The 24,555-nt window shown below is 39.8% G+C and overlaps 1 protein-coding gene across 6 annotated transcripts in view; it reads right to left on the bottom strand.

Annotated features, from left to right (window-relative positions):
• Nucleotides 1-24,555, bottom strand: part of ST3GAL3 (ST3 beta-galactoside alpha-2,3-sialyltransferase 3) — a 138,398-nt gene that overhangs the window by 90,295 nt on the left and 23,548 nt on the right. For all 6 annotated transcript variants that reach the window (XM_027649078.1, XM_027649080.1, XM_027649079.1 and 3 more), the window contains one exon: nucleotides 18,842-18,934. In XM_027649078.1, the coding sequence (XP_027504879.1) occupies nucleotides 18,842-18,934 (93 nt within the window). The remainder of the gene's footprint in view (nucleotides 1-18,841; nucleotides 18,935-24,555) is intronic.

Below are 24,555 nucleotides of genomic sequence, written 5' to 3'. Positions count from 1 at the left end.
ATCCAAAGACAGCGTAGCTCACTTTGTCTGGGATTGTTACAGTCCCGAGTCCTCCTGGTGAGGTCAAGGCTGCTGACAACACAAACACCGCATTTCAGTAATTTAGCAAAGGCTGTCAAACCAATGAACCACCCCTGTAATCCACAAGGTCCTTCCTGAACTGCCCTTCCTCTAGAGATTTGTCCCTCCTGCTTCCCAGCAGCCACCCTAGAGTGGGCCCCATTATGTTCTTCTGGAAGTACCTTGGACTCCTTAGCCCTCACTTCATTATCTGTCTCTAACTGAACAAAGGAGGAAGAAAGCTGAAATTAATCCTTTGCCTGCTTGCAAAGTAGGCACCAAGTCTGGTACATTTACTCCTAAGCCATCTACAGCTTTCCTGGACTATTTTCTCTTGAATAGTCCTATGGCAAGACTGACTCAGAAATTATTCTGAGATAAGTTTTATCATAACAGTTCAACTATTACCCTGTTACATCATTTGAAGGGATGGACAGCATGAAGAATGCCTTTCCATTGCTGTGTGAAATTTTGTGCTTTAGTAACTTAGTGATTGAGGTCAACATTTTCAAAATAGGCTACCCAGAGTTCAGTTTTTTAAGTCAATTTAAGTAAAATAAGTCTAAAAAACTTTGGCCTGGATTTCAGAGGTATTGAATGCTTCAGCTCTTACAGCTCTGTAGCATATATAGCCAAAAAAAAAAATCACACTTAAAGGTACATAAAAACATGGATATAGACTAAACTTTGGAAATGTTGGTTTAAAGTCAAAGATTTGAAACCAATCACAAAAGAAACCAGAGTTGGCTTGTGAAAATATTTTCTATGCATTTTTTCGTAGCACATTTATGCCACAGCAGTATAAAGCATCATGCACACAGTAAAGATTTATTAAGTTATACCTCCACTGGGCACATTCTTCTCTCTCTTTTTAAATAAATTTTAAAACCCAACATTAATATTACACTGCAGTGGGGGATTCGTGCCCACAAATGCCTCCTTTCTGAAGCATAATCCATAATGGATGTGCTTTTAATAAGCACCTTAGACACTGCGGAAATGTCACCACAAGTACTAATGGACTATTAAATGTCTGCTATGAAATACACTGACTGCTTCCACAGAGCTGGGCTAATGCTTATTTTCCTACATGATTCCTAGTGCTTGCAAGAGTGTGACACACACACTCTGGTACCTCAGCTGGCTTCCTCCCTCCTGTACATTTTACAGCACTTGCAGGAAATGTGCTCCTTTAGGAAGAAATGAAATCTACACTTTTCTGTGGCACAAGTACCAGGAGGCAGAGTTTTTACTCTTGTAATTGAATTATTCTAGCTTCCCCTTCGCGCTTCCAGATACCAAAGTACAGATGTAACCACTGAGGTTTTTTTGTTTGGTTTTGTTTGTTTGTTTGTTTTTATTTTATTTTATTGGGGGGGGTGTTTGTTTTTTTTGTTTGTTTATCTGTTTGATTTTTTTTTTATTGCCCCCTCACTTTAGGCAAACCAAGACAGTAAGTTCAGAGTTGCATCCATTAAACTCAAATGGTACAAGAACTACAGGAAACACTGACAAACCACACTAAATTAGAACCTTACAAGAATTCCCACTATTAATCTTTTCATTTTCTGCCTAGTTCCAAACTAGAGGACTAAAATACTATGCTAAACCAACACAGGCAAGAAGAAAACCTCTTCTCTTTCTCTCTGGCCAAAATGCTTTGCCAGTTGTCTGCAAACTGAAAGGCAAATGGCAACAAAGGGAAGAGTTTCCCTTGTCTCTTCATCAATATAATTCAGAGCATCTGAAAATGAAAATTTTACGAAGAAACAGCAAAGGCAGCAAAGGATTCAACATTTACAAAGTTCCCATGAGGCTGATCTGTAACATAATTTATAGCCTCTATTATATCAGTACCATGGTCCCTTTACAATGATTTCCACCATCGTTGTGCATTTCTGTTATTTGTTAATAAAATGTGGCTTCACTCTTCTGCAATGCCCAGGCTTGTCCTCCAGGATGCTCACAACGCATCAGACCCCGCCTCCCTCTGATTAATGAGCACAACTGAGAGATGCAACATAAAACCCCACGAAAACTCCAACCTCCCTTGTAGTCAGAGCCCTTACAGCACATCCACATGATGTAACACAGCGTTGTGCAGGGACCTCAGGCTGCTGCTGAGACAACCTGGCACGCACACACAGCCACACCAAGGAAGAAGCCTGGTCCCAAAAGCAGGAGAGCCGTGTCAGAGAGAATAAAGCCACCCATGAGGCTTAGGAGTGCTGGCACAAGAGCCACAGAGGAGCTTCTCCTCCTTCCAAAGGCAGGTTCATACCCACCACTTCATGCCTAGTGTGTGCACTACATAACGTGCTGCTCAAACTTACCACATTGAAACTCATAGGGTGGTTTGTGGCAACATCTAACAAAGAGTATGCAATTCAAATCAAGTTTCTTTTCCTTCAGTCAAGACAGATGAGCTCTATTCTGCCTCATCTTGTTTTTCTCCCTAGTCTCACGTACCCGGATACAAGGATTAAATAATTCTGAGCATTTTACAGTAAAGTATCATCTAATAATTTATCTTTGCAATTAAATCCACTGCAGGCTTGCAAACAGCTTGTGTGAGCTGTCAGAATGTTCCCAGATTTCCTTGGAAAGACAAAAAGGTTTCATGTTAACTCGGCTAACAGTTAAGCGGTTGGCAGTAACTGTCCGCGGAGTCCTGCAGAGGCCAATAAGCCTGACTTTAATAGAGTGGAAAAGAGGGAGTTAGTGAAAGGAGGCAGATCTTGTCACTGAAAGTATGACAAATGAGGAGGATGAACTTAATAGCAGTTTTACAAGGGACTAAAAGGAGGGATATAAGTGTAAACAAGAGGAGAAAGCAGCACATTACTGTAATAATACTAAAAAGAGAAAGTCCCAGCTCAAGGCTCAGCTATGTGAAGAGAAGGCAGGTTGATGTTTTTTTGTAGACCAGTTTTGGAGCAGAATCCCATGGGTTATGTCTCTACATGGCTATACTATTTGGGTTACGTTTAGCAATCCAGTCTTGTTATTTAGCAACACAGACTTGCTGATTCATACAAGCCAACCCAGAACACAAAGTGTTTGGGTTCTCTTTTCCTGTTAAAGTCCTTGTTATTTACTGCCTGCAAGATTGCACTGAAGTTCCAGCCAAAACTAATTTCTGCCGTTTCCAATGTACATTCCAAACACAAAAAACATGGCATCATATCAAATGTTAAAGTAAGATCATTATCATCCAGCTGCCAAACAGTTCCTACAGGTTCAGAGGCAGAGTGTAACAGAAATCATGAACAGTGGCTCAGCAGAATGAGCTGACAAGTGTTTTCATACTTGTAGTATCACAGCATACTGGGAGACATGGTGGTCTAGAGGACAAATAGAAGATTTTACCATGGAAGGAAAAGGATAGATAAGGCAGTGGCTCATAACCCCAGGGCTACCCAAAGTGCACAGTGTGCAAAACTGCAGAACAGGCAGAAAGACTCAGCACAGGAAGGGCAGAATAATCTTTTGCCAGCAGAATAACCCAGTAGCCTCCAGGAACGTTACTCACAACGTTAATCACCGCAGAGCCTGAGGAGGAAAGCTGAGGTCCTATTGTGCTGTGCAGCATAAAACCACTGACCAGCCCAGGCAAAAACATCTGTCATTCATTTAGACAGATAAGGGAAAGGCAACACAAATCGCACAGGGAGAGGGAACTACACAATGGTAGTAGTTATTTTAGCTCCAGATTTGAGAAACAGGTTTAGGTCAAAATGACATGGCACAGTATGAAGAAACTAAGGCAATACTGCAAGGATAATTTTAATGAAACACTGTAATTGAAGAAAACCTGGAAAGTTCTAAGGCAAATGTAGGAAAAATAAAGCCAGGAAGGTCTTAGAATAGAGATGTAAATGAGTCAGTTCAATAATTTAGCAAATTTAAGGAAGTTCAGACTGAAAAGCTGAAAAGAATTCCACAATCCAACCACCTTCAGGATTTGTTTGAATTCCTTGTATCTATTTAGCTGTTGCAGTTCTTTAAACTTTCCTAAACCGAAGGTGACCTTTTAAAAAATATCCCAGCACAACCTGAAAAATTTGCCAGCACATACAAACATATTCTAAAACATGCTGTCCGGAACAAACAGTCTTCAGAACAGGGCACCAAACAGTCTCTATAATAAGCCATGAGCAATTAGTCTGCTGGGAAACAAATTAGCTCACTTCATTTCAGCACAGTAAAGGTGGCTGCAATGCTCCAGGGGTGATGTGAATTGTGGGGTCTTTTCCTGAGCGACACTTACTGGAAAACCACCAGCTTGTACCTGTCAGTGGGAACTGAGAGAATTTCCAGGGCCTAGGAGGCAAAGCTTTGTACTGGCTCACTACAAACCATGGCAATTACTGCTTGTGCTCCCCTAAAATGCCACAGAGAGCCAGAACTCTCTAGTCCATCAGTATATGCTCTCTTATTCTTCTCTGCTGCCTCTGAGTCTTCCCATTCCAACCAAAACTCCCCCAAAAAAACTGAGAGAAGAGACTTTTCTCAGGTTCTCATCTGTACCATTACTGTGCTTTGGCATGTCTATAGGCAACTAAGCTCATATGTCAGCAGTACAACCAGGGCACAGGCACACTGAACATGCTTCCTGACACAGGATTTATGAACTGCTGTAGAAGACTTAAAAATGCTGTGAACAGCAAAGGTTACTATCTTATTTATACACAAAAGTAAACAGAAATGTAGCCCAAGAGAGGTAAAGGAGGGACATGATCTGTGTGACTCAATCTCCATTCACGTGGAAAGGCAGATGGAGCCAAAAGGAGGGCTCAGAACAAAAATGGGAGAGGGAGGGAACTGACTGCCTTGCATGTGAGAGAAAACAGATCAGGGCTGTGGCATGGAACAAGCCCTGGAACACAGAGACAGACAACAAGTCTCTTTTTCCCTAGGACTGCTGTGAAAAGCAGCATTACAGAGTTGGAGCATTGCAGAGTTGACACCTGGATTCCACAGTCAAGACAAGCCTCCAAAATCTTCTAGCAGCTGATGAAATGAAGAGATAGATGCCAGGTATATTCAGAATTTTGCATTTGGCTAATTTTATGCTTTTGTTTTGTAGCTGTTTCCAAGCTACTGATCAAGAATTTCAACTGTGATTTGCTGGAGAAATTTTTTTTTTTTAAAGTTTTGTTTAGTGGTCTGACAAGAAGGTGCCTTGTAATCTACAAAAAAACTCCAACCCAAAACCAACATAAAATGTAGCAGATAAACCTGTAGGAACCTTTTCCTCTTCCCTCATGCACCTCTCCTCTGCCTTTTAGTGGGGCTCTCGCATCTTCACAGAACACAATTTCTTTAGAACAGCTAAAGATTATTATTATTTCAGAATAAACTGCCCTCCTGGTATCACTTACTTGAATTTCTGGATCTTCTGTTTAACGTAAAACAACATTCAAGTATTTTGAGATCTTAACTGAATAAAGACAGTTCTGTCAATGAAAATATTTACAGTAGCCTCACTAATTGAGACTGATTCCAGCTTCCTGAATCTCATTATGGTAAACTGGGCACTGCAGCAAAAGGGAAACAAATAGGAGATGAATTAAAACAAACACGTAGAAAACACAAACAACTGCTTCTAGTGACGTTAATCATTACAAAAAATCTGTCAAAAACATCCCTCTGACTGGCATCTGTCACAACACATCAGCAGTTCATCATCGCACAGCCACTGTTCAGATGGAGACAGCATGTCAGTCAGCACTGCAGATCTCATACAGCTCTCAATTTCTACATGAATTATTCTGTGTCTTAGAGCACTCCAGGCATGTCTTGTTTCACAGGATTTCTCTCCTCTTTCTCCTGGATGGCCTGGAACCATCACTGTTCCCTCCTTCTCAGAGGGTGCAGTGTTTGGCAGCTAATTGTGCAGAATGAAGTGCTGCTTCCCTTCTGTATTCTGTCCAACAACCCACAAGAGATGATAAAACACTGGAAATCAAGCCCTAATAATACAAAGAATAAAAAAACACCCAAACTATTAGTCCTGTTTCCTCTCATTTCCTGTCTTGACATGGTTTAGGAGTCCCCCAGCTACAGCAAATCCTAATAACACAGTACCAAAGAATGAAAACTCTGCTTCTCAGGGAAGAGACAGAGATCAACGTTTCAAACCCACACCCTCCATTAGCAGCAGGTGCCAGACTTGGGAGAACGAAGCAGAACAGTTCCTCCTTTCCTCTTAGAAAATTCAAGATGACTACTTTCCTGTTAAAATACCTTCCTTACTGAGCACAGGTGGAAAATTTTATTGGCTGAGCAGGATAGAACTCCTGCCAGGACACTATGGCAGAGCAAGACCAACTAGTTCTTTACAGATGTGTCTACTCAGAGAAGTTTCTTTACCCTTGACAGATGAGGAAACCCCTATGTGAAATGAGCAGTCACAGAGCAGAAGTAAACAAGTCCAGTGTTTATAAACTGTTCAGTATCCTGTTGTTCCATAAATAGTTATTACCCAGGAGATCAGATCTGTCTCAAGTAGGAGAAATGCCTGGTACATGTGCTGACAAAAATCCCCAACAAGGAAAAAAACCAGAGAAATTTTGTGGTTTTCTTATTTTAGTCCACTTTGCTTAAACCAAGACCTGTAAGCATACTTTGCCTCCTTCAAACTCTGGACATCCTCTCTCAACTGTTCCAAGAACAGCAGGAACAAGTCAGTGACAGCAGGCTGTGTGCTGGCCTGTTTAATCAGAGCCTTGGGACCAGCATCTTCCTCTGCAGATGCCTAAACTCCACAGACACTGTTTAAGAAATAAATCAAAAGCAAAAAGAGCTGGCCACCACTGGCTCTAAGGAGTTGCTTGTGTTGCCACAGGTTACACTAAGACTGCCTGGAGCTCTATACTGTACCCATCCATCAGGTTCCACATTTACAAACAAACTCCTAAAACATAAACAAAACTCCCAGAACAGATACATGCTATTCTACTTATCCCTGATTCACTGCCTGGTGAGGCAGCTGGTGTGGCTTTGAACATCCCTGAGACCATTCCAAAGCTGGTGTTTTCTTTCCAAAATGGAGGCAGAGACTCTCCCGACCACAACAGCTGCTGTCCTGTGGACTTGTTTGTGGTGCAGGCCAGCCCAGGACTGCACATCACGGAGCCCAGTTTCAGCTGCAGAGACAGGGAAAGCCACTGTGTCCACAAACACCTTTTCCTTGCTTGTCCCTTTTTAGGTGACTTAAAACTATTCCACCTTTCCAGAAGCATTCGTGGGAACTGTTTGTATTTAGAACAGCTCATCCATTCACTCATTCACTCTCAGTGTAAACTACCTGTAATTAAAAAAAAAAAAAAAAAAGGAAAAGGAAAGAAAAAAGATCCAAGCCCAGAAACAAACACTTCTGGTTCTAACAGAGCATCACCTTCTTGTAAGGTGCTAACAGAGGCAGGCCCAAAGTAAAATCAGATGAACACACCTTTTTATTTAGGGCAATGGATAAATCATACTGGCTTTGTGCACTGACATATTTACATATTCTTCTGGTTTCACGTGCTTCAAAACCCCACAGAAGGTCACATATATTTTAATCTGTTTCATTCCTAGATAAATTAACTCATGTCTCAGGAATCTCTTTATCACACTGACATCACTTTCAGAAGTGCAATTCTACGTTTATTCCTAGGTTTGCCCTGGTATAAACATGAACCTAGGCTGGTACAGCTGATAACAGATCAGAAACACGCTAAAATTGGTGTGACACAAATATCAATTCAGAAAGGGGAAAGCACATAAACCTCAAATCTTTTTTTTCTTTTTTCCAAAACCAGTACAAGATGTGTTATTTGAAACGTACGTAATGCTGAAGCTTACATCAGTTGTTTGAGCTTGAAAGAATAGCAAATGAGCACAGCAGATGCAATAATATTCAGGAAAATCACAATGAAACACTACTCAAGAAAAACTGTGTCCAGCTTTCTGGTTTACAACCTGGACACTGGAGTAAACTACAGCCCTGACTTGCACACAGGAAGTTCCCGTGCAAGTAAATCAATGACTCAAAGGGCTTCAGGAGAAAAAGGATGTGACCACTTTTAAGGGTATGGCACAAAAAGGAAACAACTTTTCCTGAATGCAAAACTCTTCAGGATTTATCAAAATAGAAGCAGAATGAAATACCCCTGGTGAGCAATACTAGTGAAATCTGCCATCCCATCGCAGGGAGCTGCACTGCAGTGTGTGGCACTGCTCCTGCCCTGGTTTCCAGCACTACGTGTGTTTTGGGTTGGGTTGAACCAATGAGTAGGAAGGAGTCCTCAGGAAACTACAGGAACTTCACCAAGCTACTGTGATCCCTGACACTATTACAACAGTTACAGCATTGTTTCTATAGCATTTAGTAATTAATTTATGGGTTTTATTTTGCTGCACAGTTAGCTCAGAATTATAGTAAAGAAAATGATTGCCAAAGGAGCTTATGCTGTTCTTGCTGCAGGGGAGTCAGAGTTTCTACAATGTTATCTGAACAATGTTCTCAAGTGACTTTTCACATTGCTACAAAGAGAATTTTTAATCTTTTCAGTTTTTACCTTCATTTGCCTAATGTAGAGTTGGAGGGTTCCCCAGACTGTTTCTAATTTGGTCTAATAATCTTGCATAAATTATCAGGCTTGCTTTTCATCCGTATTCTTAGCCAATGTACACTGGCTCAGTGACAGCATTTGCAAGCACTGACGCTCCTGAAATGTTTCAATAATAGAACAAAGTGAGCAGTAATAGAGGAGAGAGAAAGGTAGAAGAGGAAAATAATTTCACTTGAAGTATACCCAAAGATAGATTGATGAAAACCACCAAGAGGGAGTTCAGAAGGAACAATTATCCACTTTTGAACACAATTCAGAAAACTTTGAGGGAAGCTGCACACTTTTCTACAGCAAGAAGTAATCACTGGTGACATACAGAGCCTTGCAGATACCAGGGAACTTCTTGGGGCTCTGGGGAGATGATGGCCTGGACCAACAAAGATGAACCTTCAGAAAGTCAAAGTCAGAGTTCTAATCAAAAGAGAGGTACCCAAAACCATTTTCTTAATGGAATGTGAGGAAGAGAAAAGAGGGTAACCCTTGTATATCAAAACCACAATGATATTACAGCTTAACCTTCATGCTCAGTGATATTTTTAATTTCTTGCATTCCATGCTCACTGATATTTTCAGTCACTCAAATGCATTTAGATCCTCAAGCAATCTTTGCTGTAAACTTTTTCCTGAAAGTCAAACATTCCTACTGGTATAGCTTAAAGAGCAGATGGGCCACAGCAACAGAGCCCAAACAGACATGCACAATAAAATATGCTTATTTGATGGCATGAATTAAGTTTATTGTTTCTATTAAGATCATACATGCTCACATCAATATGGTTACTTATTTGTACATTTGCAAAGCTGTCCCCCTTTTTTTTTTTTTTTTTTGTTACAGTTCACAATTTAGAAATAACTTTAGCATTCTGGAAAACAAAACAAAACAAAGCAGAAAAAAACCCCCAAGCAAACGAAACCTGTCCTGTTCCCACTCTGGCATATGATGCAGTGTGCTCACAGTAGAGTGAGAGCACATATGCTCTGCACCTTTTTCAAAGCCAGAAAGGCACATGCTCAGTGAAGTCCATGTGTATATTCCAGCTTTCATTTTACAATCTCACTTAATTCACGGAAGTCACGAAAAAGAACCTGAAGACAAACTTTCCAGGCACAAAGCCTGCACATTACAAAGATTCATATACTTTAAGAGAGGTTAAACATGGAAGATTTCGGCTCCAAAAATGGCTCTGAAGCAGAATCTACTGTCGTGATCAGCACATGGGAATTACATGTATTACTTTGCACATTTTTTTAAAGGCTAAAAAGTCAACATACATAGAGGGAACAACCTACATGAACTGAAGGTGAAACCATACCCCTACCTCCTGAGCAGCAGCTCCCCATATCTCAGTCCTTGTGCCCAGGCTGGCTTACAGAGTTTCTGCAGTGCCACCACCTTAGTTCTTCATTCTCAAGCTGCACCCTGGCAGGGTTTGTACAATGATATGGCCATTTCATAAACTGAATCACTGCACTGGTCTGGATTCAAAACAATCTTGCACAAAACGAGTAGATGGATGGGGAAGGGAAAACTCATGTTCAGGCATAAGGATTGTTTTACTCACCCAGTTTATTGCGCCGTGTGCAGGCAGCTCAGGTAATGGAGCAGCACAAAGGGCAGCACGAACTCCTGAAGCAAACAGTGGGGATGCAGACACAGAAACAGAGCCTTTTCTTTTTTCTTTTCTTTTTTTTTTACATCTACTCTTACATTAGGCCACGTCTGCTTCAACCTGACTGCAGCAGCACGCACATCTTCAGAGGCTGCCAGAAGTGAAGAAACGAGCTGTTGCCACTGAATTTTGTTTTGAAGTATGAGCTCCAGCTGGTACTTCAGTGCCATGCATTTCAGAGCTAGCAGTGAAGTTCTGTGTACAGTTTCATCTGCTCATCTCTGGAATTACATTCCCAATCACTGTCCTCTATGAAAAAAAAAAAAAAAGAATGCAGGGAATCTGCTGCAGAGAAATTAGTTATTTGACCACACTCCACACGAAGCTTTGGTCACCACCACTTCAGTACCAGGGGTTTGCAACACTCTGAACATGAGTTATCAAATGTTGCCTCTTAATCCCAGCCTCCTCCTGCAGACAAGGCAGGTGGAAGGGACTGAAGCAGACAGGGTTTTGTGAAGGGCAATCCAATTGCCCCAGTTATAAATAGCAACAAGAGCTCAGACAACAATCCTAGTTTGAACATCAAAAGCAAACGTCTCCTAACAGACTGTGCTGTATGTTCACTAAAGCCAGCCATGGCAAAAATATTTTATGAGATAACATACTTGTCACCTTTAGGCAGAAGCGTGAGAGATTTAAATCTCTCAAATGAGCCCGTGACAATAAAACAAACAGGAATTATACCTGTTGCATGCTCTAACCCAATTCTGTCACTCAAAATCTACATTAATATATATTTTAAAAAATCATCCTCTTTGTAATTGCCTCCAAATTATATATAATACCCAAAACACTAACTGCAGAGGTGAAAAATTGAGAAAATCTTCACTCCAGAGCCAACAAGGGACCAAAAAGGCACCACTTCATAAAATTCGCAAGAAAAGAAAGGTAGAGAAGTGCAAAATACTCCCTTTGACAGCAGCAACAGTGGAGCAGCAGCTGACCATGTAAGAAGATGTGTTCCTGGAAAAGCCATGGAGCTCTGCATGGGGAGGTGCTACCCTGACACCAGGAATGATCTGAGAGGGTGTGTGTTTTGGCTTGCACCTTTGTTTAGCCTGGGATTTACAAAACAGGAGTAAGGAGGCGATAGGAGGTAAGAGTGAGCAGCGTCACACTCCAGTGCCTCTGGCACAAGCCAGGCACTTAACAGTCTGGAGCCTGGAGAAATGGGAAACCCTGACAGCTTAACTGACCAGGGCACCATCAATTCCTCTTTCATCCCTCCCTTCCCCTCCTGCAAGTCTTGAACTCCTTTAGCCAGAATTAACTAAGGAACTGAGGGAAGCCAGGAGAAAATACACCTGCACTGTACAATACACCTCAGTTATGCAACAGCGATACAGGATCTGAGGGGAGGTGTGATCAATACTCCAGGTCAGCATTTCAAACACCCTTTTGGATACTGGCATGGACAAATTTCCTTCCAGAGCTCCAATTACAGCAGTTACTGGGACACCAAACATAACTGTGAGCTCTTAAACAATCTCTGCCATCACTGTGCAATTATTATTATTATTCCTGAATGCACAAGCACAGAACAAGAGACTTAAAGAAGGGACAGGGATTTGAGTACTCCCCATTCCTAGAACAGCAACAATCTCATTTTGAAGGAAAGCAGAAATACTTTCTCACAGCAGTGTCTGGGACACAGGGATCCTGACTTCAGTGAAAATCTCAAGATGTATCTACTCTTCAAGCTCAAATTAACAAAATGAACCACTTCAGTGTGTTTCAAAACAACATATACGTTATACGTATATTCAGAAGACAACCCTCCCCACTATCAATAACTAATTCAGCATATATATACAATTTTAAAAATCTTAAAAAATTAAGAGATACTACCCACTGCACCTGAAGAGACCCCAATCTATGCAGCAGCTGGACGACACTACAGTCAGGCAATAGTTTTGAATTCCCATAGTGATCCTCAGTGGCACATTAATTATCCAGCCTATTTCTTCAGCAAGCTCTCAAGCACCATGTGAAGCTGCCATCCTTTGCCTTCCTCTGCTCTCCTTAAATAGTTAATCACAAAGGGAGCAGCCTTCACCTGCACTGACAGCCCCTAAGCACTGAGCTCATGCCCTGTCACTTCAGTGCAAGCCCCTGCTGGGCATGGCAGTAATTCAGGAGGCACCAAGACAGTCAAACACAAATGAAGTCAGTTCTAAGCAGAGGGTTAAAAAATCTCCTTTCAAAATATTATTTTTCTGACTATCTAAATAACAAAGCAGAAATGTGTGGAATGGAAAGATGCTCCTGCATCCTTATTAAAGAGGCACAGGTTCCTGCAAGGAGATATGGAAATCAATGTGGAAGTATTTGGGATCTGTGGACCACATTTTTAAATTATCCTGGCCCCTACTATCCAGTGGGATACCCAGTTCCACCCAAAGTCCCTATCCCTCATTTGCATCTAAGAACATTTGGGGTTTTTTCCTAAGGTATAAAAGCTGCATAAACTACGCCTTCAAGACACCAATGGCAAAGAAATTTTTGCCAAGCTCTGATGTGAAGGAGACAAAGAGTTTACCCTGCACTCCCTAGAGAAAGCCCTTCTGGTGCTCTCAGCTATACTCATCTGGCCTGTGGAAGTGAAGAAAGGCTTGGGAGTCTGTGACCTACAAAATCAAGGGGGAACTAAACATCAGAAAAAACTCCACAGAACAATGACTTGAGAGAAAGCCACTGAAATTTCTGTGGCTGGTATAAATCTGCATCATGCATTCTCTGCTGATATGAAAGCTTAAAAAATTTTGAGCTTTATGTAAAAAGAAGCAATCCACCATGAAAATATAAACCCAGAAGACTTTACAGGAGACCTTAGAGCGGAGAGCAGGCTGTGGTATTGAAAAATAAGAGGAAAATAAAAAGATGACTGTGAAGAAAACCCCGATTGCTAATTGATAGGAAGTTTGCACCAGAATAATCAAACAAACCAAACTGATTTTGTTTCTGGAATTGACTTACAGAGGTTTGTGATTCACATAAGACTTTCTTAGCACCAACTGACTGGAAGGATGCTTACAATCATGCCCTTGGTGCAAAAATAGTTTCATCTATCTGAATCATAAATGTTAAATTCACTGTTTTGGTCATAACACCAACAGGTTTGTTGTCTACTGAACTTCTCATTTCTCCCTTATTCTGAAATACTCTCAGACACTATTTCTTTAAATACTTCTTTGCCATGTTCTCCTACCAAACACAGATACACAAGTCTGCAGGCTGCAGACATTCCCTCTCTAATTACTGCCTCCTCCAGTTTTTAGTATTAGCTGCCAACTTACAAGAGCTTGCGGTTGGAAAATTTTGAGTAGCTGAACTGTCCCCGGCTGGCATGTCAGCCACAAACCGTGGGCAGAGCTCTCCTTTCTCATTTGATAAAGAATAGGGCATAGAAAGAACTGTACACAGGCAGCATCGTTTCCACAGCAAGGCCAGACAAGCAGGAGACTGCAGCGTTACCACTGCAAACACAAGTTAGTGCCTTCTACAAAAAGGTCAAAGCACGAGCTCCAGACTTGTAGGTGACCTCAGAACTACTAAAATAGTGTAATTCACTGAACATAGTGGTCTAATTCACTGACCTACTGATGCCATTTTACCAAAGATGCTTGTCATTTTCTTTGTACCATTCCAAACCCAGTAAAATTCCTTCAGGCACTTTGGGTCATTGTCTGCTGCTGGTTGAGTTGCAAGAGGCAGAATCGTATTGTCCTGGAAAGTGAAAAATGAGATAACCCCTTCATTTGCAGCGAGCAGCAGAGGCAGCCCAGCTGGGCAGCCCCACACCGAGATGCAGGACTGAGATCACACATCCATTTCTCTTCGTGGGCAGCCACTGTTGGCACTCAGATCACATCATGTTTTTCTGTAGCTATGTCCCTCTGCCCTTATGGCATAATTATTAAAAAACACAGAAAACACATGCAAGGGAAGAACAGATTAGACCAGATGTGCATTTTGCCCAATGCTCCATGTCTGTGTCTACTGGCCAATATTTCAGTAAAAAGCCTAAGAAACAGGGAATATATAAAGCTACATGCTGCCCTCAACACCCATTTAGGTTCCAACCTCCTGTACCTTAAGAGAGTTCCGTGACTGTTGCTGAATACTTACAGTCTATAGAACAAGTCAATCTCTTTTTTTTTATTTTACTTTTTGCCCACTATGGAACACATTCTCAAAAAATGTAACTGAAAATAGCATGAAATAGCACTCACCTTTATTTTAAACCTGGTGCACCATACTTGCATTTGATACCTCCAAATCTTGCCAAACCATGTCATTCACTATGTTACACAGACCTGTGAATATCTTCTGCTTGCTCTACCTCAAACTGGAAAGTAAGTCTATTCAATCTTTCTGAGCTTGGAAATAGCTTCATGTTTTTGCTTCACCTTTATTACCACTATACATTGCTAATTCTTCTACATCTGTTTCAAAGTCAGCTGAAGAGAATTAGATGGGTTATTGAAGATGGAAGTATTCACACAGTGTCATAACATATTCTTGGGCTTCCTGCATTTATCTCATAATATGTCCACAGTCTTTTAAGAACTGCTGGTCGATAAGTCCCAGAACAAATCACGGTAATTCCATGATCTCTTGCCCAATTTGCAAGGCATAACTAAGTTTATCATTAGGTACACACTGTCAGATCAATCTTCTCAACAAACAGTATCTTATATCTGTCAGAACTTAATTTGGCCTGCTATTTTCTTGCCCCATCAATTACTGCTGCAAGATCCCTCTGACATTCCTCACAGTCAGCTTTTGATCTTACCACCTGGAAAAATGTGTCAGTGCTTTATTACTCATCCTCCATTCCAGATAGTTTATGAGAACTTGGAACAGCAGAGATCCCAGCACTCTCTCTCCAGAAGGCTCCAAGGGTAACATCCCTGTAATGTCCAATTTTACTTTTTTCCATATACTATATATCTTTTTTTTCCCATAAAGTTTCTAATCTTTATTTACATAGTCACTACCTAATCACTACAGGACTACACCAATTTAACTTTTCAAAAGTCTTTGAAACACCAAGGGTTTGGTTGGCCTTTGGTGGGATTTTTTGGGGAGTTTTCTGTTTGCTCGGGGTTTTTTATGTGGTTTTTTTTTGTTGAGAAGAGGAAATCCAGACATACTGCACTAGTTAAATCACCTTTATCAAATGCTTAACCAATCATTCAAACAACATGAGCAGATTTACGGGGCAGGAATTCCTGCTGCAGAAGACAACTTGTCTCGCCTCTGTCATCACCTTTATTCCTGTGAATGAACACTAATTCTATTCTTTCTTTATAGGTTCTAAGAGGAGGCTAATACAGAAACCAAGCTCCCTAGTAGTTCCCAGTTTTCCAAATGCTCCACAGGCCCTTCTTGAAAAGCCCAGCACGTTTAACTGCTTTTCATTCTTGCATTCTAAGGCCAATTTAAGCAATGATTATACACAACCGTGTGTAACTCGGCAACTTCGACACCGAGTTCCTCACAAAGTGAGAACTTTTCCTAGCAGTTCTTTGTGCTGATTCGCTCCAAAACGTCAACCTTCTGTCAGCTTTCCCCAGCCTGTCCCCTGGAAATGAAGGCCCCTCATGGGAACTGTTCTGCAGTGAATAGCAATGCAAATAACTTCTCTGCTACAGCTTTACCTTCCCTTAGCTCACATGTAATATTATGAATATCTATCAGCTCGTTGGGGTCTCTGACAGGCTTTCTGCTTTTGACAGTTAGACAAAAAGCTTTATTATTTTTTTTAATGTCTTTATAAAGTTGTGCCTCAACATTTTTTTTGGTCTACCTCATTATGGTTTATATTTAACTTGCCAAAGTTAATGCTCTTTCCTATTCTCCTCATTTGGATACAACTCCTGCTTCAGAAAGATGACTTATTTCTAAGAGTCTTGTTTACTTTACTGTTTAAGCAAGTACTTGTTCATTTTTGTGGCTTTCCTTCCATCTCTTATTTCCCCTCCCTTCTCACACTTAACCATCAAAACTGGACACAGTATTCTAGAAGTCTTGGATTGTGGAGTTTTGTATTTTAATTTTAAGTCAGTGCTTCACACAAAATTTCTCAACTTATTTGTGTACATACGAACCTGAATAGCATTTAAGCTATGATATTTTGTTGAGGATGCATGAAAATTTTTCTGTGTCTGTTTCCAAGACAGAGTTTTTTTCTATCTTGAAGGTATGATCTGCATTTGTTCCTCACAGATGTCTTATTTCATATTGGATATATTAACATATATTTTGTTGGATTGTGGCCATTTAAATCAGGCAATCCAGATTGTTCTCTAGAAGTAACCAACCTTTTATTTAGTACTCTCCAACCTAAGATTTTTTCCAGGTAGGGTTATTTATGAAGGCATCAAGCATTTATAGAATGAGAATTGAGGACCCCATTAAACAAACAAACAAACAAACAAACAAACATTTAGTCTTTTCTTACCATCAACCATATTTTCAGATTTCTCAGGGCATTGCTCCTTAATTCTTTTAGCACTTGCTTATGCTTGGTGAAGTCTGACTTCACATTTTTTACAGTAGAGAAGCACTTACCAAGAATAGTTACATCCTCTGAAAAACATTCATTCTATTTCAACTATTTCCATCATATTTTGCCTATTTATATTTAAAATTGCACTAAAAAGTCAGGAACCTTAAAATGGGACAACATTTGTTCATTTTATTTATGCTTGAAAATGGCCAAACCAACTTTATCCAAATAATAAAAACACCCAACAAACCCACACATTTTACAGCAAAGACCAAGCCTAAAAAAATGTCAGCTGCAGAGATGATGGTTTCCTAATGATACAAAGCAACTGAAAAAAGGCAGAATAAAAGAAGTCATGCAGCTCAAATTTTTAAATGAACTGGCAAGCTAATCTGGCTTTAAAAGTCTCTAATATATTGAATTATGATACCTGGCTTGGTAATATTAACATTGCATGGTTCTTTGAGTATAAAAGAAGTTGCAGAAGAGAAAGAATTAGAAGTGTAGCATGGAATTTTTTGCAGAACTACTGGTCAGTCATCCTTACACCAGAACTAGGTAAAATAATGAAATGTCCAACACTGAATTCAATTCCTAGAGAATTCAAAGATGTCACAGGAAAAATGTCAACATTAGCAAGTTTTAGGGTCCATGTTAGAGAAGCAACTGAACATAAATACCCAGTGAGGTGCTGTCTTTACAACTATGAATATGATTTTTCAATGTATGAACAAGGCAACAACCACTTGCTTCAACTAGGGACAAGTTACTACCTCTTTGAATGGTATTAGTTCAATGCAGTGAGATACTGGGAGAAGGGGATTAAACAGCAACCTGTAAGTAGCTCCTGAGGGAGAGAATAAACACTTCAGATTCTAGGAGGCAAAAAACCTTCTTAAAGCCAAAGTCTTTTTAAAATTAAAATAAGATTAATATTTTTGCAATATGAGTTTATCCTCTTCTATACTATTTACATTTAATATGTACACAAACACAGATTCAGAAGTACTTACCTTCAGCTCTAGTATTTATTTATATTCTAACCAGAGTTCCAAAATTCACAGAGAAGATAATATTGACAATTTTTTGTTTTACTGAATTGTTGTTGGAGAACCATAGTGCTTTGTTTTAAGACCTGATTGCAGTATCTGCTGGTTACAAGGCAATGTCAGTTTTATTTTATTACTTTAAAGAGCTCTCTGATACCCTGTTTGCCAACAAAAACAAAGACAGAAGATACCACTAGTTTCAGGCTTGGCTTGAAGGCCACCTCCATATGTGCAAGTCATGGAAATTCCCTACTCAAAAGAAATAAAACATATCTCTTGGAAAAAGGCCAGTTATGTTAAAAAGTCCACAACCTCTTTTGCCAAAGAGATCATTGCACCAGAGCATCTTTTTCACATGTATTAGAAGCTCGTGCAAAGGTCAAATAACTATTTGATCAAATTTTCCATTGGATGCACCAAAATGAAATCCTTGAGCCTTAACAGAATAATGTTCCTGCCAATCTATCTTCTGAACTGTCTTTCAGCAATTCTGCAAACTCCAGGCACCCGAAGGATGCTTTACCCTGTTCTCCCAAGAACGAAAAAAAAAACCCCAAACCAACAACAAGACTCTAGTATTTTAGATAATTTAATCTCTCACTTCATGACTAAAGCTTCCTCATTGTTGCATCATCAGGTAGTAGCAGTGAGCTTGACCACACATCTGTATCACACACTGACAACACAATTTGTTTTATTACTCAACACCCAGAGCTCTACTCTTTGAGCAAACTCCCGTTCAGACTGAAGTCAATTAAACCATTACCACTCAAACTGCCCAGAATTCCAACACAGGTCTCCCCTTGAACCAATCAAGTGACTGAGTGATGACACTTCTGAAGACAAACTCTGCAGATGACCCACCTGGAAGGATGAGAAGTCATCAGGGAAAGTGGGGGAAAAAAACCCTCAGTATTTACTCACTTTGGGAAGATGACAGTCATGAGCGCTGAGGCATAGCCTGGCTTGCACACTCCCTCAGAGAAATTTGCATACTTTGATGCCAATTCTGGAGGCCTGTGGAAAAACAAGTAGAGAATTAGGACTCTCCTGGCTACGAACTGGCTTTTGCAATCATCCAAGTTATTTTTCTCCTTATAGCTTTGCTGAAAAACAGCTGCAGGGAGTAATAGCAAACACAGCCCATATTTATTTGTTGCACTACAGCATCACAGGAGAACAACAAACAAAGGAGAGGGGTAAAGATAGCTGAAATACTACTAAATCACCAGTTTTGCTGAAAGATTTTTATACCTAGCAAGGTAAAGTTAATGGAAGAAAAATATCAATGCACCATTCTAGACTTCAACCTTTTAAAATGAAAAAAAACCATAAATGGCACTTTGCTTTAGCTATTTTTTTTAAGTTGTGATCAAAGTTAAAATTATAGAAAAAGTATTCTTTAGAAAACTACTTAGAAGATACCTTTCAAGCATTTGAAACAAAACTCCAAACAGTTCTGACAGGCTATCATCAAGGGATGAGTGCTTTCAGTATTTGGAAGAGATGACATTGCTGCTGCTTTGTTGTGTCTTAATTCAGCCTGGCTAGTGATTTTTCGGCCAAATTTAGAATCCTGGGGGTTTTTTTCATTCAGTTTTTGTACAGGAACAAGATTAGCAACTCAATAAAAGATATTTCAGTCCAGCACATACTTTTACCATAGACCTACTGAGTGATCTGGAAAAAACATTTAATTTTGTGTCCCTATTCACCATCTGTAATATTTTTACATTCATCCATTTTGTGAAAACATTACAAGGGTTAATTAACTTGTGTTTTCCAAGTAACATTAGAGGCCTTAATGTCAGCCACAGTATGAGAATTGTTAATATTCCTGCAAAGAAAAAAAAAAGCATTTACAGTTCCATGCTTGACATTCAGTGGAAGCCTCAAGTGTTAACTACTGCAAAGACTCGATCAATAATACTGTATTTGCTACCCCATTCTGTTAGCAGTAGGCAAGTAATGAAAGGGTTTTTTTTCTACAGGTCAACAGTAGGAGTCAAGTGAAGATGACAGTATGGATCTGCAGAGTAGATCCACAAAAATAATTCTGAAGAACCCACTGTTATCACAACCTTGTTCTTTTCCAGGCATCATCAATATCACTTAACTAGCAAACTACTACCAAATGCACTGAGCATGGGTTCAGGGAGTTTCAAAATTACATATTGGAATGACAGTAACTCCATGCTGAAGGGGTAGCAACTCTTTTTCTTGCACTGGTCCTGCATCATGTCCCAATAGGTCAGTAGCCAGTTCCAACTGAATGAACAACAGATGGACAGTTAATTTTACAGCTAGCTGCACACAGTACAAAACCTCCTATAGTTCTTAATCTAGAGGAGAATTCTCTATATACACAGAACTCCTTCACTACTTTATATATACATATATATACAGAACCTCTATAGTTCTTTAAGAATAGGATCTATTTCTGCTGAATGAAAACCTAAACCTTTAACATCTGGAAGAGAAAATAAACTGGAGAAAATAAATAGCCACTGGAAGTATTTGATTTCTTAAGACCTTTTCAGACAAAAAGCACCAGAAAAAGCTCAAGAACATGGACCCAATTCTAATTCTGCCACAGATATGATGCATAGTTATGATCCAAACACATAATATTTTACTATCAAAATGCCTTATCTGTAGGATGGCAGAACAATACATTTGGCCATTTACACTGACCATTAATTACAACAAAGTTTAGATATCTCTAAATATATTATACAGACATGGAGAAAGAGATACAGGCGTAATACTATCTAACACAACCCGAATCCACGAGTTTGGTTTTCATAGGTGATATTATAATACATTTCTCTAAATGTGAGATGAGAAAGCATCTGAGATGTGAGCATCTAGAACTCTGACTTGCACTTGAACGATTTGTGTTCTGACTCCAGTCAGGACCTCTTCAGGAATAGGCACATCAAGGAAAGGCCTGTTGCTGACAAAACTGAGGGGGTTAGTGGTGATGAAATATACCCACTTCTGACACAGTCAAAAGGGACAGCAGGATGTATGGAACACAGTTTGTTGCAGCACTTCAGATATGACCAAATGTGGGATATCTTTATCAAACAAACCTAAGTGTTGCTGGAATTTTATTGTTTAGGCAACATACAGAAACGCCTAACACCAAAATCTTCAAAAACAAGTAGAAAGCAATTGGAATTTATCTGTAGCCACCACGGTAGTGAGTCATTGTTGGCAAACTCGTGTAACTATTTCAACAGCAGGCCTGTCTCAAATGACCTCAGTGGTCACACAAAATATCTTGTGCCACAAACACAGGCATTTTTCTCTTTACTGATTTAATGGCGCTTTCATTATCAAATTAAAATGTCACTCAGATGCCCATCATGGTGCTTCTGCAAAAGAATGGCAGGCTGGAACCCTCCCACATGTGAGCCACCCAGAATGCCAACTGCCACACACTGATGGGGGAGCTGCCAGTACAAACCCCACAAAGACACCCAGAGCTGCTAAAGCCCCAGGGCCAAGCTGTTAACATTTCTTGGATGTGATGAAGTTCATGATCCAAAGTGCCAGAGGCAGAACAGTTCTCTAAGCCAACTGTAGCTGCCATCTCATATCATTCAAATGTTTGCTCATCTCCTTTCTTGTAGCTGCATTTTGATTCAGCAGGCTACAGAAAACTAGAAAGGGGCACTCTGCGTTTTAAATCCATCTGGGGACACACTTTATTTGTTCAAATTCTTCGAAATACACACTGCACACTGTCATTGCCAGTGTGATCATAATGATAAGTTCCTATTAGGTGTAACTCAGAGCAAATTTAGAGTAAGGGTGGATACAGCTTTGCTGTTTACCATTCTGCTACCACATGAAGCTATCCAAGATAATATCATTTTAGATACATATATTTGCTTTGTGGGTATTTCTTCAGCAAGAGTCACAGACCTTGCAGAGATTAGTCCTCCATAAATCAGGATGTGAAACACCCTGCATGAAGCATCCCGTAGAGAACTACACATATTTCAAAACAAATCCAACTTTGTAAAATCACAGTGTTATAACCACGTGATCCTGTTATAGAAGAAGTGTACAGAACTGAGTGTACAAATAAGCATCACCTTTGTATTTGATTAAAGTACCTACTCCACCTGCACATCTATTGCTGCCTCTTTGATGATGTTCCTTATTCCCAAACAGAGATGCAGTGTAACTGAAAGTACATTCTGCAAAGGCCACCATCCATGGTGCATGGCCTTATAGAAGAGTTTGTATTTGATTCTTGTATTCTTGTTCTTATGCTGCTTACAGCAGATGGGTCAAGAACTATACACCAAAGCAAAGAATATTATTTTCTTAGTGCTTTAGAAACCAGTAAACAGGTTCATCTCACTCGCCCCATTACTGTGCCTGGACTCCAAGGTGATCCCAAACACACAAGGTTTTTATGCTAAGCCAGCCAGGACTATCATGACTGGTATGGCAGAAGGGTGAAAAATCTCCCTTTACATCTTCCAGGTCCAGGCACATTATTCCAGGTCCTGATTCTCATGCTGGGCTGAGGTAGTTGAAGAGCCAGTGGAGACAGCAGAAAGAATGTAATCAGATGACACTGTGGAGCCTTTAAATTTTGCTCAGATTTTGTGCAGAAAAAACCCAGTAAGATAAGAAATGTATCCAGAATAAATGAGAAAAACAAATCATAGTCAGTAACTGTAAACATCTGCAGTCTTTAAACAAGCGTCTGAATAAGGGTGAAGTTAAAGGGAAGTAATTGGCTTATTCCACTACAGAGAAAATGCACTCTTGCTTTATTTTCTGCCTTTTCTCCTGTGAGACTAGCACACATCCTGAATTCTTAAGATTTTCTGTCCTTCTCTACACTGTTATGTGGACATCAATCTTAACAAAATTTCACAATTTGGATAAGTTAAAAATCCAGCTGCTTTCAGAGGATTTAGAAAAAGTAACAAGATTTTTCCTTCTGCTTGCATTTGGCAGATGTGTGTCTTCTTTTAATCTCAAATATGAAAACGTCACCACGGTTAATTCCTTCACCATGTCTTGATCAGGGACAGCATGTCATCCTCATAAGACTGGAATCTAAATCCATTTAAAGAAAGAAATTAGTAACACAACCCAGTGTTTAGACTATTAAAAAAAATGGGCGCAACTAAGCTCGTGTAATTGAATATTACAAAATCTGCTTTAAGAGACAGATTTTGCTGCTGTGCCTTTCACATGGAATATAAATTGTGGATTGTAAAAACTGAAAAACTTTGTCTACTTGAGATCATCTTATTGGAGGACTGATGTCTCTTGCTGTTACTCTTGCACACAAATTGTACTGAAACAAGGAAAAGGAGTTCTTTGACAATGGGCTCGCTAGGTTGATCCTTCACCTTTGGGTTTCTTTCTCTTTGGTTCAAAATAACCTGAGTCTTATGCCTACACAGCAACTCTACAAAGTGTTTGTCATGGTACGTGAAGAATGAATAGGAGATATGATGAGAAAATGCAATGAAAGGCACATAAAACATCATGAGGTATTAGAGAGCAATAATGAAATAATATTATCAAGTAATTTGGCAGATCACTAAATCAAAGCAGTTAATGCTGAGACCTCATATCTTCACCATGTGAAATCCAGGGCATTTTATTTTAGGTAGGGCTCCCTGGGTCAGATCCACGTATCCACGACATATATTCATGGCTCAGTGTTGGCCAAAGACAATTTTGTAGACTTCTGGAATAAAACTTTCAGTTTAATTTCCCTCAAATAAGGCTACATATCAATCAGCATATGATAAGCAATAGTTACAGGATTTGCTTCAAAATTGCAGGACTGCTCCAAAAAAGACACTAATGAAGACACAACCAGAGTGGCTACGGTGTGCATTTGTTTATATTTCAATTCATATCAAAGGGTTACACATCTCTGAATAGGAATTGTTTCATACCTCACTTATAGCCTAATAAATAGACAGCTTCCAGTCCTCAATACTGTTTTTCATAATTGACAACAGCAGCAGCCTTCACCTATAGGGTAATCAACCCCATACACCAGGAACAGCAAGGGACTGAAAAAATGCATTTGCACATCTGACTTTATAAGTAGAGTCATGATCATCATGTCATTTAGGTGGAATCTCCTTGAGTGGAAGACACCCTAAACAGAAGACGAGCTGATGAACCCTCCCCTTGGTACATGGCTGGAGCTCAACAGGAGTACAGTGTGGGTTAGGGAACTCTGAAACAGAAGTGTAAGAAACTCCAATTATAGCTCCTAGAAGTTTGCAAACTTGGGTTCAAAGAATTACACAGCTTGAGCATTTGATATTTGCTATTTTTTTAGTTCCAGCTGAGGCAAAACTCAACAAACAAAAGAAAGGAATGAGCAGATAGAAAGAAGAGGAAAGGCAAAATGCTTACACTGAAGGAGACAGGAAGTGCAACTATAACACTATAGCCAGCAAAATAGATGTAAATATTTTCAAATGTTACTCCAGTATGTAAGCAAATTCCCCAAGGAGGTTGTATGACCAAATACAGGGAAAGATGGTCCAAGTCCCTGTTTCTAAAATGACACAATGAATGCTAAATACGCCCAGTTCTGCTTCTCTACCAAGATTTGTGGCTCCTCATGAAATTAA

The sequence above is a fragment of the Corapipo altera genome, unplaced genomic scaffold (assembly GCF_003945725.1).
Source record: "Corapipo altera isolate COAL_440 unplaced genomic scaffold, ASM394572v1 112, whole genome shotgun sequence".
NCBI lineage: Eukaryota > Metazoa > Chordata > Aves > Passeriformes > Pipridae > Corapipo > Corapipo altera.
The sequence above is the reverse complement of the archived record's forward strand: the minus strand, read 5'-3'. Positions and strand labels throughout refer to the sequence as shown.